General features: G+C 43.9%; 2 protein-coding genes across 6 annotated transcripts in view; one reads left to right on the top strand and one right to left on the bottom strand.

The window, feature by feature from the left end:
* Positions 1-1,029: 1,029 nt before the first annotated feature.
* Positions 1,030-1,678, bottom strand: MRPL41 (mitochondrial ribosomal protein L41). Its single transcript, XM_013294315.3, has one exon. The coding sequence runs from the start codon at positions 1,619-1,621 to the stop codon at positions 1,214-1,216; it is 408 nt and encodes a 135-aa protein (XP_013149769.1). The 5' UTR covers positions 1,622-1,678; the 3' UTR covers positions 1,030-1,213.
* Positions 1,679-1,682: 4 nt separating this feature from the next.
* The window catches only part of PNPLA7 (patatin like phospholipase domain containing 7), a 125,504-nt gene continuing 114,156 nt past the window's right edge, over positions 1,683-13,030 (top strand). The window contains exons 1-9 of one of the 5 annotated variants that reach the window (XM_055807307.1): positions 1,683-1,925; positions 2,655-2,696; positions 5,252-5,317; positions 5,742-5,826; positions 6,398-6,525; positions 9,098-9,186; positions 9,563-9,703; positions 11,078-11,237; positions 12,289-12,369. In XM_055807307.1, the coding sequence (XP_055663282.1) occupies positions 5,315-5,317; positions 5,742-5,826; positions 6,398-6,525; positions 9,098-9,186; positions 9,563-9,703; positions 11,078-11,237; positions 12,289-12,369 (687 nt within the window). In that variant the 5' untranslated portion in view covers positions 1,683-1,925; positions 2,655-2,696; positions 5,252-5,314. The other 4 variants (XM_055807300.1, XM_055807289.1, XM_055807295.1 and 1 more) reach the window with 4 other exon arrangements.

Here is a 13,030-nt window from a genome sequence, read left to right as displayed (position 1 = left end):
TTCATTACAGACTGGGTGCTCACAGACCACACAGTACACGTGCTTCCTTTCTCCAGAAGTGAACATTTTCATTGCAATGTAATTCTCCAATTCTTAGGCTTTGCAGCACTTTGTGTTTAGAAAACCTCATGGAAACCCCTGAGTACCTGCTGGGAGGCCTAAGCACTTCAGACACAGAGCTGTTTCACACAAGAATGATTTTTATCAAAAACTATAGTACTTGTACATCACAGAAAACATGTTTTTTCCAGCCACTTAAAACACTTGGTATTTAGGAGTTTCTACTTTAGACATTTGCACACAACTGTCTGTCACTGGTGTCCATTTAATTTGATGAACAGCAAGACACTGCTCTTCTAGGAATGCATGTCTAAAAATAACAATTCTTGAGACATTTCAAATTTAAACAGTTAGCTTGTAACTTCAAACAGTTGCACTAAAGAACAGACATCAAATGTACCTACTAACTATTGTGAATTATTCTTAAAAGAGTAGTGCTAAGGCTTGGGAAAGTATGGAAAAATTGCAGCATTTTTTGCAGTGAGTTTTGGGTACGGACTTGATTCTGCCTGTTGGAGGACTCACTCCTGGTTTAGGGGAACACTTCACTGGAGCTGGGGGGAGAGCCAGCAACCCGTTCCTGCTTTGGCTACAACAGCTGCTTGGCACAAGCAGTGGCAGCAGTTGGACTGGCTATGCTGCCCAGCTTGCAGCGGCCTGCTCTCCACAGCCAGAAACTCCAGGCTCTTCCAGGGAGATAAGGCATGCCCTCTTCTGTTCCCAGAAGCCAGGAATTCCTTCCCAGAAGGAAGGAATTACAATGTTTCTGTAACCCGGAGAGAAACTCCCTCCTGCTAATTGTCAGTGCCCGGTCAATCAGCTCTTAGTCTGAGAGCAGGACACCCACACGCTTACCCAACAACTACATGCATGGTGCAAGATGCAGTGACACCTTCCTCAGTCATGGATGGGAAATTAAGCACCAATTTCCCCGCAGCTATTTAAATCAGACATTGCAGAAAGACAAAGTGGAAGGAGTTGCTTTTAATGGCCAGTGACAGACAGTCAGTCTCCATCAAGACTGGACGCTCACACAGTACACGGGCATTCTTTATCCAACGCAGTTTAATCCTCCAATTCCCAAGCTTTGCAGAGCAGCTGGTGCGGGCCGTGCCTCATGCCCGGGCCATGGGGAGGTCCCGCCGCTCGCTCCCTACCGCACGTAGTTCTTGGGGAAGAGCTGGAAGAGCTTGCCCTCCTGCGTCGGCTCGAAGCCGTACTTCTCCAGGTTGTTGGGGTCGAACGTGCCCGCCTTCACGTCCTTCTCGATGTGGGGAGCCACCACCTCGGTGAAGAGCTGCTTGGCCGTCATGGGCGGCTCGGAGCCCGCGGGGGCGCGGTACGAGACGTAGGCCTTGAGCTTGAAGCCCGTCAGGTCGGGGACGATGAACTCGGGCACCATCTGCTTGATGAGGATGAACTTCCTGTTGGCGGTGCACACGCCCAACTTCTTGGCCCCCCGGCCCTTGTTGTAGCTCCGGGGGCCGCGCTTGCTGGTGAACGGGGACATGCGGTCGGCGCCCCGCACCAGCCCGCGGGCCAGCTCGGTCAGCAGCCCCATGGCAGCCGCCTGCCGGCTCCCGCGCAGCCACCTCCGCACACGCTAATACCGCCCGCTCCCATTGGCTGAAACGCACCGGCCAACCCGCAGCGCCTATCGTACCCTGCGAAGGTCGCGGGCCATTCGGCGCGGGGGTGGGGACGGCCTCGCCAATCAGCGGCGAGGAGCTCGAGGCGTGGGCGGGGCCGGCCACGCCCCCTCGGCGGACGGCGGCGGCGGCGGCGGGTGGGGTCTTCGCTCCGCGACCTTCGCCCCCTGCCCGCGGGTGACCTATGACCTGCGCGGCCCCGAGCGCGGCGGCGGCGGCAGGTGAGGGCCCGGCCCGGCCGCGGGGCCGGTGGGCGGCGGGGGGGGCTGGGCTGGCAGGCGCAGCTGCGCGGGAGGCGCTGGTGCTCCCTGGCCCGGGCCGGAGGCTGCTTCCATCGTCCGCGATTTGCTTTAACGGCAGCAGGGGAGCGGAGCCGGGCGGTAGCCGTGGGCCTGGCCCGCAGACAGGGCTGCGCCCGCTGCTCCCAGGCTTTTCCCCGGGCGGTCGGTGCCGGTGCGCGTCCCCGTGGCAGTACGTGACGTGTGGCTGATAAACCCATATTTTTATTTTCCTTCAAGAACGCGTCCCCCAGGCACGGTTGGGTGCGTGCCGCCGGGGCCCGGGGACGCGGCCGCGCTCCCGGGGACGTGGGGAGGGTCCCAGGGATGCGGCCGCAGCCCCGTGGCCGTGGGGAGGGTCCTGGGGACGCGGCAGCCCTGTGGCTGTGGGGAGGGTCCCGGGGCTCCCGAGGCCGAGCCCTGTCCTGAGGAGTTCTCCCTGAGGAGTTGCTGGGTTTTGTAGCTGGACACGAGGAACAAGGGTTAATGAAGTAAAAAAATAAAATAATAATGAAAAAATAGTTCCCCTTGAATTGGCTCGTTCTGGTGAACTGGAAGAGCAGTCCGGATATGCTTTGCGTCGTGGAGGTAAAAAGACTTCGGATTAGAGAGCGCAGTCATCTCCTGACCCTGTGTTCTCTTTTGTTTTTGCTCCCGCTGTACCTCCAGCCATGGGGGAAGAAGGCAACGCCACCAGCCTGGAGGTACGGTATGCTCAGCTCTTACTTTGGGACAGACTTATTTCCCGATTAGTATTTCCAGAACCTGGAAGCTGCTCTACCTAATCCGATAACTTTGGGGTAATGTCTTTCGATGCAGTGCTTTTACTTTGAAAGAACCTTTCCTGGTAAGAGTTTTATCCTTTCAGACATCTCAAGATTGATCCCATTTTTTTGTGAAGTGTATGTTTTTATCACTTTTTAATTTTTTTTTTTTAAACCGCAAACCATTCACACACTGCTTCGTATTCTAAGCTGTTAGCATAATAATACAATTTAAGTACCTTTTGCTTCAACGGTTCATTTTTAGCCTAAAGATGGAGGAATTGGAAAATTCTCTGGCAGCTAGTCTTCTTGCATTTGTTCTTAATCAAATACTTAATCTAAAGTAATCTAAAATACGAATTCTTAATCTAAATACAACACTCCTCATTCAACAAGGCACATGGTGCTTTTTATAGTAACGAAAGAGACAGCCCACGACGGCCTTCTCAGAAGAAAAAATTGCATACAACTCACTTGTATGCAGTTAAAAAAATGGGTTTTTACCCCAGTACCTGTAGACAAAACATAGGCACGTGGACCCATGTACTTAGGAGGTACGAGGAAGTCTAATGTTTTGGAAAATTTAATGTTAAAGCCTTGCTTTCAGCACTGATAAGCAGTTTCCACCCCTCCCTGAATGAGGTATGTCTCACTGTTTGCCTTCGATTGCAACATGGAGTTGTTAAACTCTCAGCAGAGCTGCTTGTTCTGTGCTTGGTACTCTGGATGAGTGTGAGCATTATTTACCTAGCTGTATATTCTTCTTAACTACTGTCAATTCTCAGTTTCTTAATGAGATATCAACATCATTGGAAAAAGCAGCTGAATGCTATTTATGCTAATTCACGCTCTTAGCATACTATTGCTCCATTTTTCAATGAAGCGAGGGTCTTTCCAGGGTTGTTCCACATGTGTTTTGTGTATGAGAACTGTTTGAGGCCGTGTAAGGCACATGCCAAGTCTCTGAATTTCTGTGCTGGCTGCAGGCCTCCTAAGAGGTCCTGCAGGCTTGGGCTGATGGGGTGCACCTGCAGAACTGGTGACCTCCTACCTCTCTCAGATGCCATCATGTAACAATAACTGCTTACAAGTCTTAAGTGTCTGCGTGGTTGCAACCTGGCTGCTTGCTTTCTCTGCTTTTCTGGAAGAAGTGTCAGCCCTTGAAAAGGGCTGCCTGCTGAGAGTGTGAGGGCAATGTCACGTTGTCACTGGTGTCTGTGAGAAACCTTGCAAGAACCTTTCAGTTTTTCTTGAAGGTCTGAACTTTTTTCCCTTTTCTTTTTTTCTGTGTCGAGGCACAAGGGCTCAGTCTGTACATGTGTGTGTTTTGTTCTTTTGCTCATGAATTTGTTTCTTCTCGTGTAGCAGCAATGTGACTGTCAGTTGGCAACTACTATATTGGATGTTATTTGAGATCATACAGGCCTGGATAGTAGCAGAACTGGTTGTCCCCCTGACGCTGTCAAGGGGAAATAAATTAAGTGACCACAATAGACTTATACCAAGAACTTGCTGTATTTTACCAGAATGTGTTGTATTTGTTGCTAATGAATTTTCGGCTTTTTTTTTTCCAAATTCTTTTGACTTTCCACTACAATCCCACTAATAATAGTTTGATAATAATAGTGGTAAAGTTCGCTTGGCTCATGTTGGGAAGATAAATTGTCAGTATACTGTGTTAAAGCAACCTAAGAAGACAAACTGAAGACAAGTGATCTGTTTGAGTTGAGTGGTCCAGATTATTTGCACCATAAAACTGAAATCAATTTCATGAGAGAGACTAGTTTGGTGACTCTCAGCATGCACTTAGTTTTTTCTTATGGTGGCAAAGCTAAATTAAGAAGTCATCCAGATCTGGAACCAAAGGCAAAAACTGAAACTTGGAACGGCATATAGTACTTAAGATTCAAGTGCTTGTAAGGTGGAAGATTTATAGGGGGGCATACTTGTCCTCGTACTCTGGTTTTTTTCTGCTTATTCCTAGTATTTTGTTTGCTTTTCCCCCCTATTCTGGTAAGTTTTGAGCTGGCATTTGTGAGACTATTTTAACTGCCAGATTTTTTTCCTGACTAGTCAGCACAGGTCCCAGGACATTGTACCTGAGACTAGAGCTTTTTCCTGTGTGCATAACTTTCTTTTTATGATGAATTTAATCTGCTGGTTTGTGACTTATCTTCTTGGTCTCATAAAGTCCATTACATCCAGTTCTCATCCTTGTTGCTCTGAATAACATGGAATCGTCAAAAAAAAGTTATCACCTCACTGTTTGACCCTGTTCAGGACTGTTTCAGAATGCATTGAACTGATGCTAATGCAGAACTCCACTAATAGCCCTTTTCCACTGAATGTCGTCATGTTGCAAAGCAGGCTATAGTTGGAAGAATGATGTTGGAAAATATAATCAGTTTGAGTTGTATGTGCCAGACCAGGCACTGAGCTGTTTTTTAGAGGCTCTTTGCTCGTTGTGGGAAACGTAATTTTGCTTTCCTTTTGGTGCTAGGCTGTGTTACCAGCAGGTGGAACACGAATTCTTCAATTTGTAGAAGACCGAATACAGACTACTATGGTAATGTATAGCTTTAATCAGCTGGGTGAAAGATCGTGTGTGCATAAATGGTGTGTAGCTTCTCATAAGTTCTAGGAACTTTGCAAAGTCACAGTCTGAGTGTTTCTTTGCTGTGACTGTACATGAGGCAAGAATTAATTCCTGCTATTTCATCTCACGTACATTGAACTGATCAGCTCACAGACCTTTGGAGGGAGAAAATGCTGAATATTTTGCATGTGAGCTTATCAGTGAGCCACTGGCCTAGTTTAAAGTTCTTGCATATGTGAAGTTTTAATTAAAAATTAAATATTTATGAATGTACTTGTCTTTTAGACACCTTACTGAGCTAAGTGTTCTTCAGCCCTCCAAGAAGTACTTAATGGTTTTCAACATTTAATATAAGAAGTTAATAACTTCTTTCCTGCCTAAATTCCTCTCACAGCTGACTGGAATTGTGATTGGAGCTGCAGTCGCGTTACTACTTATAGCAATTGTGTTCGTTATTTACAGAAGAGTGAAACAATCTAGTAAGTACTCAATAACTATGCATATTTTAGAAAGTTTTCTCTGCTATCTTCAATATTTTTGTAATAATACGTGGTCGATGCTTGCTGTGAAGGTAGTGGTTCTTGCAGGAAAACAGCTCTAAAAGGATGAAGAGCTTATGTTGATTCATTTACCCAGGTCTAAACATAGAATTCATAACTGGCACATGCAGGACAGTGGAGGTTTTTATTTCTCGAGTGTACGATAGCCTTAGTATCAGTTGCAAATTATGCAAACAACTTCAACCCTGCTGCGATTTCACTGTAACAGTAATGAGAAATGGGTGAATTAGAGGTTTCCTTTGTAATGTTAAATTAACCTGATCCTTGTATCTGTTCAGAGAGCTTTTTTTATCTCCTCTGGTGGTTAGGTAGAGCCTCAAGTCAGCTCTTCCCTAGGCTGGCTTGGCTAACCAGAGCTGGATAATGAGGTGTCTTGTGCTGGTTTAAATTCCAAACGGTGACTACGAGAGCTTGCTGCTTCGTAGGCAGGGGCCACAGCTGTTATGGAGGTAGCAAAACTGACAACCTTCTACTGCTTTCTTTCCCTTAGCATGGAGCTGCAGATGGTTTCTGATGTCATGCTTCTCTCTTTCAGAACAACTTCAGCCACATGTGCCTCAGTACCGATTTCGCAAGAGAGACAAAATGATGTTCTATGGGCGGAAGATCATGAGAAAGGTAAGTGCATCTGGGTCAGTGGGAAGGAAGTAAAGATCAACATCTGGTTTCGGAGGTGGTGTAAAACTTGCAGTCTTTCACTTGCTTAGCCTGGCCCAGGGCTTTCAACCTATACAATTTCACTGGAATTTTGGGGATGTTTCAGAGCTCCTGGAACTCTGCCTGATTTGCTGATGGAACAGCAACAGCTTCTCTTTCTGGCTGAACCTGCCTCTTTCAAGATTATTTGCAGACAGTGAGGGCAGTAGTAAATCGACACCTATCTAACTCCTGTATGGAGTTGATGATTGTTTAAATGCCTATAGTAATCTTGTCTTTCTCAGTATTTAGGATTATATTCAAGACACTCAGTGCCTATATTCAGGGCTGTCCTTTTCAGATAATATTTTCCAGTGTGCCATAACATTCAGAGCTGATACCTTCTTTCCCGTGTGAGTCTTATCTGCAAAGCAGATACTCAGATTTCTGCGGTCTGCTTGTGAAGTGCTAAACACTTCAGCATATGAGCTCTTGTTTTCTTGTACTCAACTGCAAATAAGACTTGTCACGCTGTCTCGTTAGAGACTGTTTGGGAGGGGTTTATCCCGAGATTGACTTATTTGCCTTGGATTGTCAAAGGAATACTGCCTGTGCCCTCAGGTTCCTGTCCTGATGTTCTGTCCTATTATTCTCAAAGGTCTCCTCGAGAATTTTCATCAGTCAGGAATCTGTTTCTGCGTCATTTGGTTAAATCCTTCAAGGCTATGGCTGCCTGTTAGATGTACTTCCATTTTAGTTTTTTTGTTTTTTACTTTTATTTTTGCAATATCCCGAAGAAAAGTCACTTGCAACAAGAAGGCTTGAGGAAATCTGAAGACAGACGTTTCCTTTAATGAATTAGGATAATCTTAGTAGGTATGCTGGGTGTTCAGCACTGATTGCCTGGATTTCATTTAATTGAGGAGATTAATCTTCCTGTCTTTCTCATCAAAATACATGCTTCCCTTGAAGCTACTTAGTGTGTGCGGAATGTGAGAGTTTTTTTTTTTGGACTGTATCATTACGGTCAAAAGGAACACTCACCTATTCAGAGGTGTCATGAGTGGCTATGTCAGCGAAGAGATTTTGCATTTAGTTTTGAACAGGTCCCAGAGGTTGAGGAGGGGACTTCCTTACCTGACACTTCCCACACCAAAATTTATGTAGCAGCTTCTTGGACCTCCATGTTTTAGTATATATGATGCTATTGATAACACCTGACTAAGAGGTCGCTTTCCAGGTGCAGGCTCTGACCCCTTTCCAAATGTTTATTGCTTGCTTGTAGTCACCTGTTGAACAAATGATGGTAGATATAAAAGGTTAGTGAAGGAAAAAGGCTGTTGAATACTGACTGCGGTAAGTGCTCCCTGTCCTCTGGAGTCAGAACCAGGTGTGGGTCTGGTGCTCCCCAACCTGCTCCAGTCTAGGTGTGCACCCATATTGCCAGGGCACTTAAATCCAACATCTGTAGAAAAATAAGGTACAGGTGAGTACTTGCTTTGTTAGTCACTGCTTGTTGAGGAATGTTTCCTCTTGTGAACTGTTGCTGCCTTCTGCCTTACACACTGCTGACCTTGTTGAGGTGAATTTAAATACTTAATTAGATGCTGTGCTGGTTCTAATATTCAGTTCTGGAGCTCTGTTTCACTGTGGAGGGATGAGATTACTCCCTGAGCCTTGCCTTTGTGTTGCAGATCAGCCTTTATGTAGAATTTGGCCTAAAAAACCCTCAATGAAAGGAAATAGCGTGTGTTGCTAGGAATTCCGTAATTTTAATGTTCTTTAATGCAACTGTTTATATGTAACACACATCAGTAAAGAATGCTTAAATTCCATATGGTAAAATCTTTTCAGGTGGTTTTTGATTTGGGGTTTTAGACTTCGCTTTTTCCTTTTATTCCTGAATAAGATACAGAAAATTACAAACTAGCTGCTGTTGATTGTACTTAAAATACCAAGATTTTACTTAAAAAAAAAAAAAAATAACCCTCCAAACTAATTAGAGATTTCTTTTGTGAGAGAAGCTTTTTCCTGGGATTCAAGTCTTTGAGAAACAAAGGGAGAACTAATGATGTGTCGTCTTGGTCCGGCATTTGTTGTGTTTCTCCAGAAGGTGGCACTTAGTAACTTCACAACCGGTAAAAGCCTTGCTGCGTGTCTGTGGTGCTGTTTGTCACCAGCTCAAAAATGAACCAATTTTTGTCAGCACCGCAGACTGCCGTAGGAGACCTGGAGCTTTCAGTGTTACTCATCCGCCTGGTGTTGAGTGTTCCTGAGTGAGAGTTGTATAGCCAGGGTGTTTTTTTCCCTCTACTATCCATTACCGCTGTAGTAGTTGCTTAGTAAAATCAAAATATACTCTGCTTGCTTTCTAGAAGACAAGGGATCCTGGAGTAGATGTTTTTTCCAATCCTCTAAGGTCTTATATGAGTGCTTCACTCTGCTCATGTTCTCCTGACTCGGTCGAGGAGTTGGAACCTTTGCAGGGCTGGAACTAGTGGGGAGCTGCTTTTGGTTTTGAATAAATGTCTGTGTTTTCATTATTTCCTCCTAGGTTACAACTCTTCCAAACTCTCTGGTTGGGAACACTGTGCCTCGCCAAAGGATGCGGAAGCGGGCAAAAGTTTTGTCTTTGGCTAAAAGGTACTTGGGCTTTTGGGACAGGGTAAATTCATGCTGTGGAAGCTGGTTTTGTAGTTTTTTGTTTGCTAGGGACAGGTTCCTCACCACATAGTGCTTTTCTGTAGCTGCTCTTTTTTCAGTCGTGCCAATTGCACATCAGCCTAGTGTTTTACTGGGAAATTTGCTGGGAAATTGAGTGGTTTATGCATGCGGCACTGTCTCTAGTTTTGCTGAAGAAAGGTGGGAATGTGGAATGCTACTGTTTTATCTAATTGATAATGTGTAACTTGGCATGGTGTGCATTTGGTGTTGTAGTCAACCTGTAGTGTCAGTGTTCAGCCCATACTTAAGAGAAAAGAGACTTCTGAACTTTTTAACTTCTGTTTTTTCTTTTTAGGATTCTGCGTATTAAGAAGGAATGTCCAACTCTACAGCCAAAAGAACCACCTCCCTCTTTGCTAGAGGCAGATCTGACTGAATTTGATGTAAAGAATTCCCATTTGCCATCAGAAGTCCTATACATGCTTAAAAATGTTAGGTAATGTTAAATGGAAAGATAGGTTTGGATTTTGATGTTGACGGATGTTCAAGTGATCTAAATATTTGGTGTTTTGTGTCAGGTCTTAAGTTTTATCACCATGTGGTAAGAATCTTTAAGCAGTTGACTGAAAATTCATCTGAGCATGAGGAAAGAATAAATGACTTCTGATTTTCTAGTAACATTAAGGAAATAGTTGAGTGTATTTAAAAAATACAAAAAAGAGATCAAAAATAAAAGGATGTAAATCGGGGATAAATTCAGTGGTAGTGATAATAAAGCTATTCTAACACAAATGGGTTTCTGTTAGTGCAATTTAAAAATTCCCTTTAGACTATATCAGACAATTTTTTAGTACAGAAAAGCATTGTAAATGGTAAATGTTAATTGGATACCATATTAACAACTCTCTAAACTGCAGAATCTTTTACTTCTCTGGCTAAAAAGGTTGCAAATAGAATCAAAGTTAACATAAACCCCACAGCTCTTTGGCAGGTTGAGAAGGGGTGATCTTTTTGCCTGTTCAGTAAGGGGTTAAATATGCTGACACAGCAAAGAGGATGAGATCTTCCAATCTATAATTTTGAGTTTATTTGTTTATGTTCATTTTTCTCCCAATTATGGTATAATTTAGTCCTGAAGGTCACACATACTCTAATAAAACTGCTATTTAAGTCATCTAAACTTTCTACTGTGGAATTATGATCTCCTATGACTAATTGATGTTGCAGTAGAATTTGATTGATTGATCCTGTTAAATGTGAGTTAATGGAGCTATGTGGAAGGCCCTTCTGGTGCTGTGCGCAGAAATGATCAGGTTTAAGACACTTATTTCTATGTGCCTGAGTAGTGACTGACTAGTTTCAGTATGGAAGGAGTCCAGTTGCAGGAGTTACCTGCAGGGGATGGAATATTCCAAACTTGCAGGTACACGCAGATGACAGGAATTCTTCCCTTTGTTTTCAGTATTTCTCGTGTGTTCTGATTATGTGGACAGGGTAGCTGTACTAAAAGGAAAATTTCCATAGAGTACCTTTTCTCATGCAGGGTGTGAATCTCGCAGGTTTTTTCTATTCCTTTTCCTTCAAAAGGTGTTTGCCTGAGGAAGGCTGGATATACTTCCTTCTGAGTCTGCTAGCCTTGCTTGGCGTGCTACTCAAAAAGGAACTTCAGTATTGCCAGTTTTCTGTGTTTCTCTACTCTTGCACATCTGTCCTGGGGCGTTGTGCTCCTTCTGCCGTGCTGTTGGATTGCCTTGCAATAACTGACCCTGGGGTTCCCTGGCTAGTCATGCCAGGGGCTTTGCTAATACACAAAGGACTTTCCAAGGTCGGTGGTAATTTTAGGTTTCCCTTTGCATTTTCTTTCCTGCAGGGTCCTTGGCCACTTTGAGAAACCTCTTTTCCTGGAACTGTGCAAGCACATGTTCTTTGTGCAGTTGCATGAAGGTGAATACATCTTTCGTCCTGGACAACTGGATAACAGCATCTACGTTGTGCAGGATGGCAAGCTGGAAGTTTGCATTCAAGAAAGCGTAAGAACAAACTGATCTGGGGTTCTTGGGATGAATCTGTTGGCGTAGCATATAGGTTGGCATGAATCATTAAGCATTGATTAAACTTCGACATTTGAATCATAGTGGTTTAGAAAGGATTACTTCCAACTACTTCAGGGCCATGATATTTATAAAGATCAATGGTTTTAGCTGTGGTCCCCATGTCTTAGATGAGAGGGTGAAACACAATGCTGATCAGGCATTCTGAAATGTCCTCACATACTCTAGTTGCATAGTTATTGAGGGAGGACAGGATGCGAGGTGGGTAGCATTGGAAATACTCTCCTTTTTAGATGTTAGTTATATAAAACAGTTAGGTATACAGAGCAGGAGAGACACTTCGCTCCATAATACTCTAGTGTGGTAGTCAGTGGGTCTGCCTGGGAGGTGGCAGATTCAGATTCACTATAGGGTTCACAGGGAAAGGAAATGATGGCTTGTGTTATGTGTGTCTTAAAATGTTGAGTGATAGCCCTTGTGATCCCTTCTGACAATTTAGATTATTTCTTTTTACTTCTTCCTGACTGAAGTTTGAGCTTAGCTTTAACATGTGCATAGTTTTGTGATGGCTGAAAATGCAGGGGTTTTGTATTTGTGAATTATACCAAATTTTCTGATTTCTGTGTACTTTTGCATTTTGCTGTTCTTTGTTTTGTACTACCTCTTGACATGTAATCCCTCGATAAAGGGAGCTAATTCTGTCTCAGAGTGAAGGAAGCTTTTTTTCTTTAATTGGTTGTTACGTAGCAATGACAAGCAGGTCACATCTTCCCCTAGACAAAACTGGCTTTTAGTTTCTTTTAATTTATTGCTTTTAGAATGGTGGTTTAAAGCTTTGGTGATTTCATTTAGCACATTTCCATCAGAGCAGAGAGGAAGCAAGCATCCAGGTTATAATGGGGGACCATTTCTTTTAGGGCTGTTCAAGAGTATCTTGGAGAATGAGAGCGGGTTAGGCTTTCTGAAATGCTCCATAAATGCCAAATACGCAGCTGTGAGCCTGCAGTAATCTTCTGTCCTACACTTGCAGGATGGAACAGAAGTGGTTGTTAAGGAGGTGCTGGCAGGAGACAGCGTCCACAGCCTTCTTAGCATTCTTGATGTTATCACGGTAAGTTCTTGAACGTGCAGGTTTTCTGCAGTGCTGCTTTATGTCACGGAGCCTGTTGGGGAAGTAGACTTTGGATATTGCTGGGAAAGAATCAGAATGGAAAATGTGTCTCTGACCAGTTCTTTTCTTCCTCCCAGGCCTTCACAACTGTGAACTTAGATCTGTGGTGTGTAAGTTTGTTGTGTAATGTGTGTGCTTGACGGTGTAACACTAGCTACTTCTCATAAGTGGTAGGATTTAAATTATTCTTCTATGGCTGGAAAACTGAGGTATGGTTTGGTTTGCTCAAGGTCACAAAATGGTCAGGAGGAGAACCAGGTTAGGGCCCAGAAGTCCAGGCTTTTACACTGTTCGATTTGTTACTTACTGAATTTATTTTTATTTAGTCTAATGAAAATGAATCTGACAGTTGTTATTACTGTAATTATACTGTGAAACCAGTTGATGGATTTAATTTTTTCCTAATATGTTAACGTTGCTGGTGACCCTCTGAAGGTTGTGCTCTTTGGCAGGTGACAAGATGAGTTCAGTGCTAGCTGGTCAAATCTGTTGCACAAATCAGTGGCATGGGTTTTGTTTCAGTTGGAATTAAAATGATGGTTTTGCTGAAATTGCCACAGTGCATCTATTTAGGAGTATCTCAGTTGAAGGTGGTGGATTC

Source organism: Falco peregrinus, chromosome 1 (genome assembly GCF_023634155.1).
Source record: "Falco peregrinus isolate bFalPer1 chromosome 1, bFalPer1.pri, whole genome shotgun sequence".
In the NCBI taxonomy this organism is placed as follows: Eukaryota; Metazoa; Chordata; class Aves; order Falconiformes; family Falconidae; genus Falco; species Falco peregrinus.
The sequence above is the reverse complement of the archived record's forward strand: the minus strand, read 5'-3'. Positions and strand labels throughout refer to the sequence as shown.

What these genes read in the sequence shown, in the direction of transcription:
- MRPL41 (XM_013294315.3), bottom strand. Translation starts at nt 1,621, where the DNA reads ATGGGGCTGCTGACCGAGCTGGCCCGCGGGCTGGTGCGGGGCGCCGAC.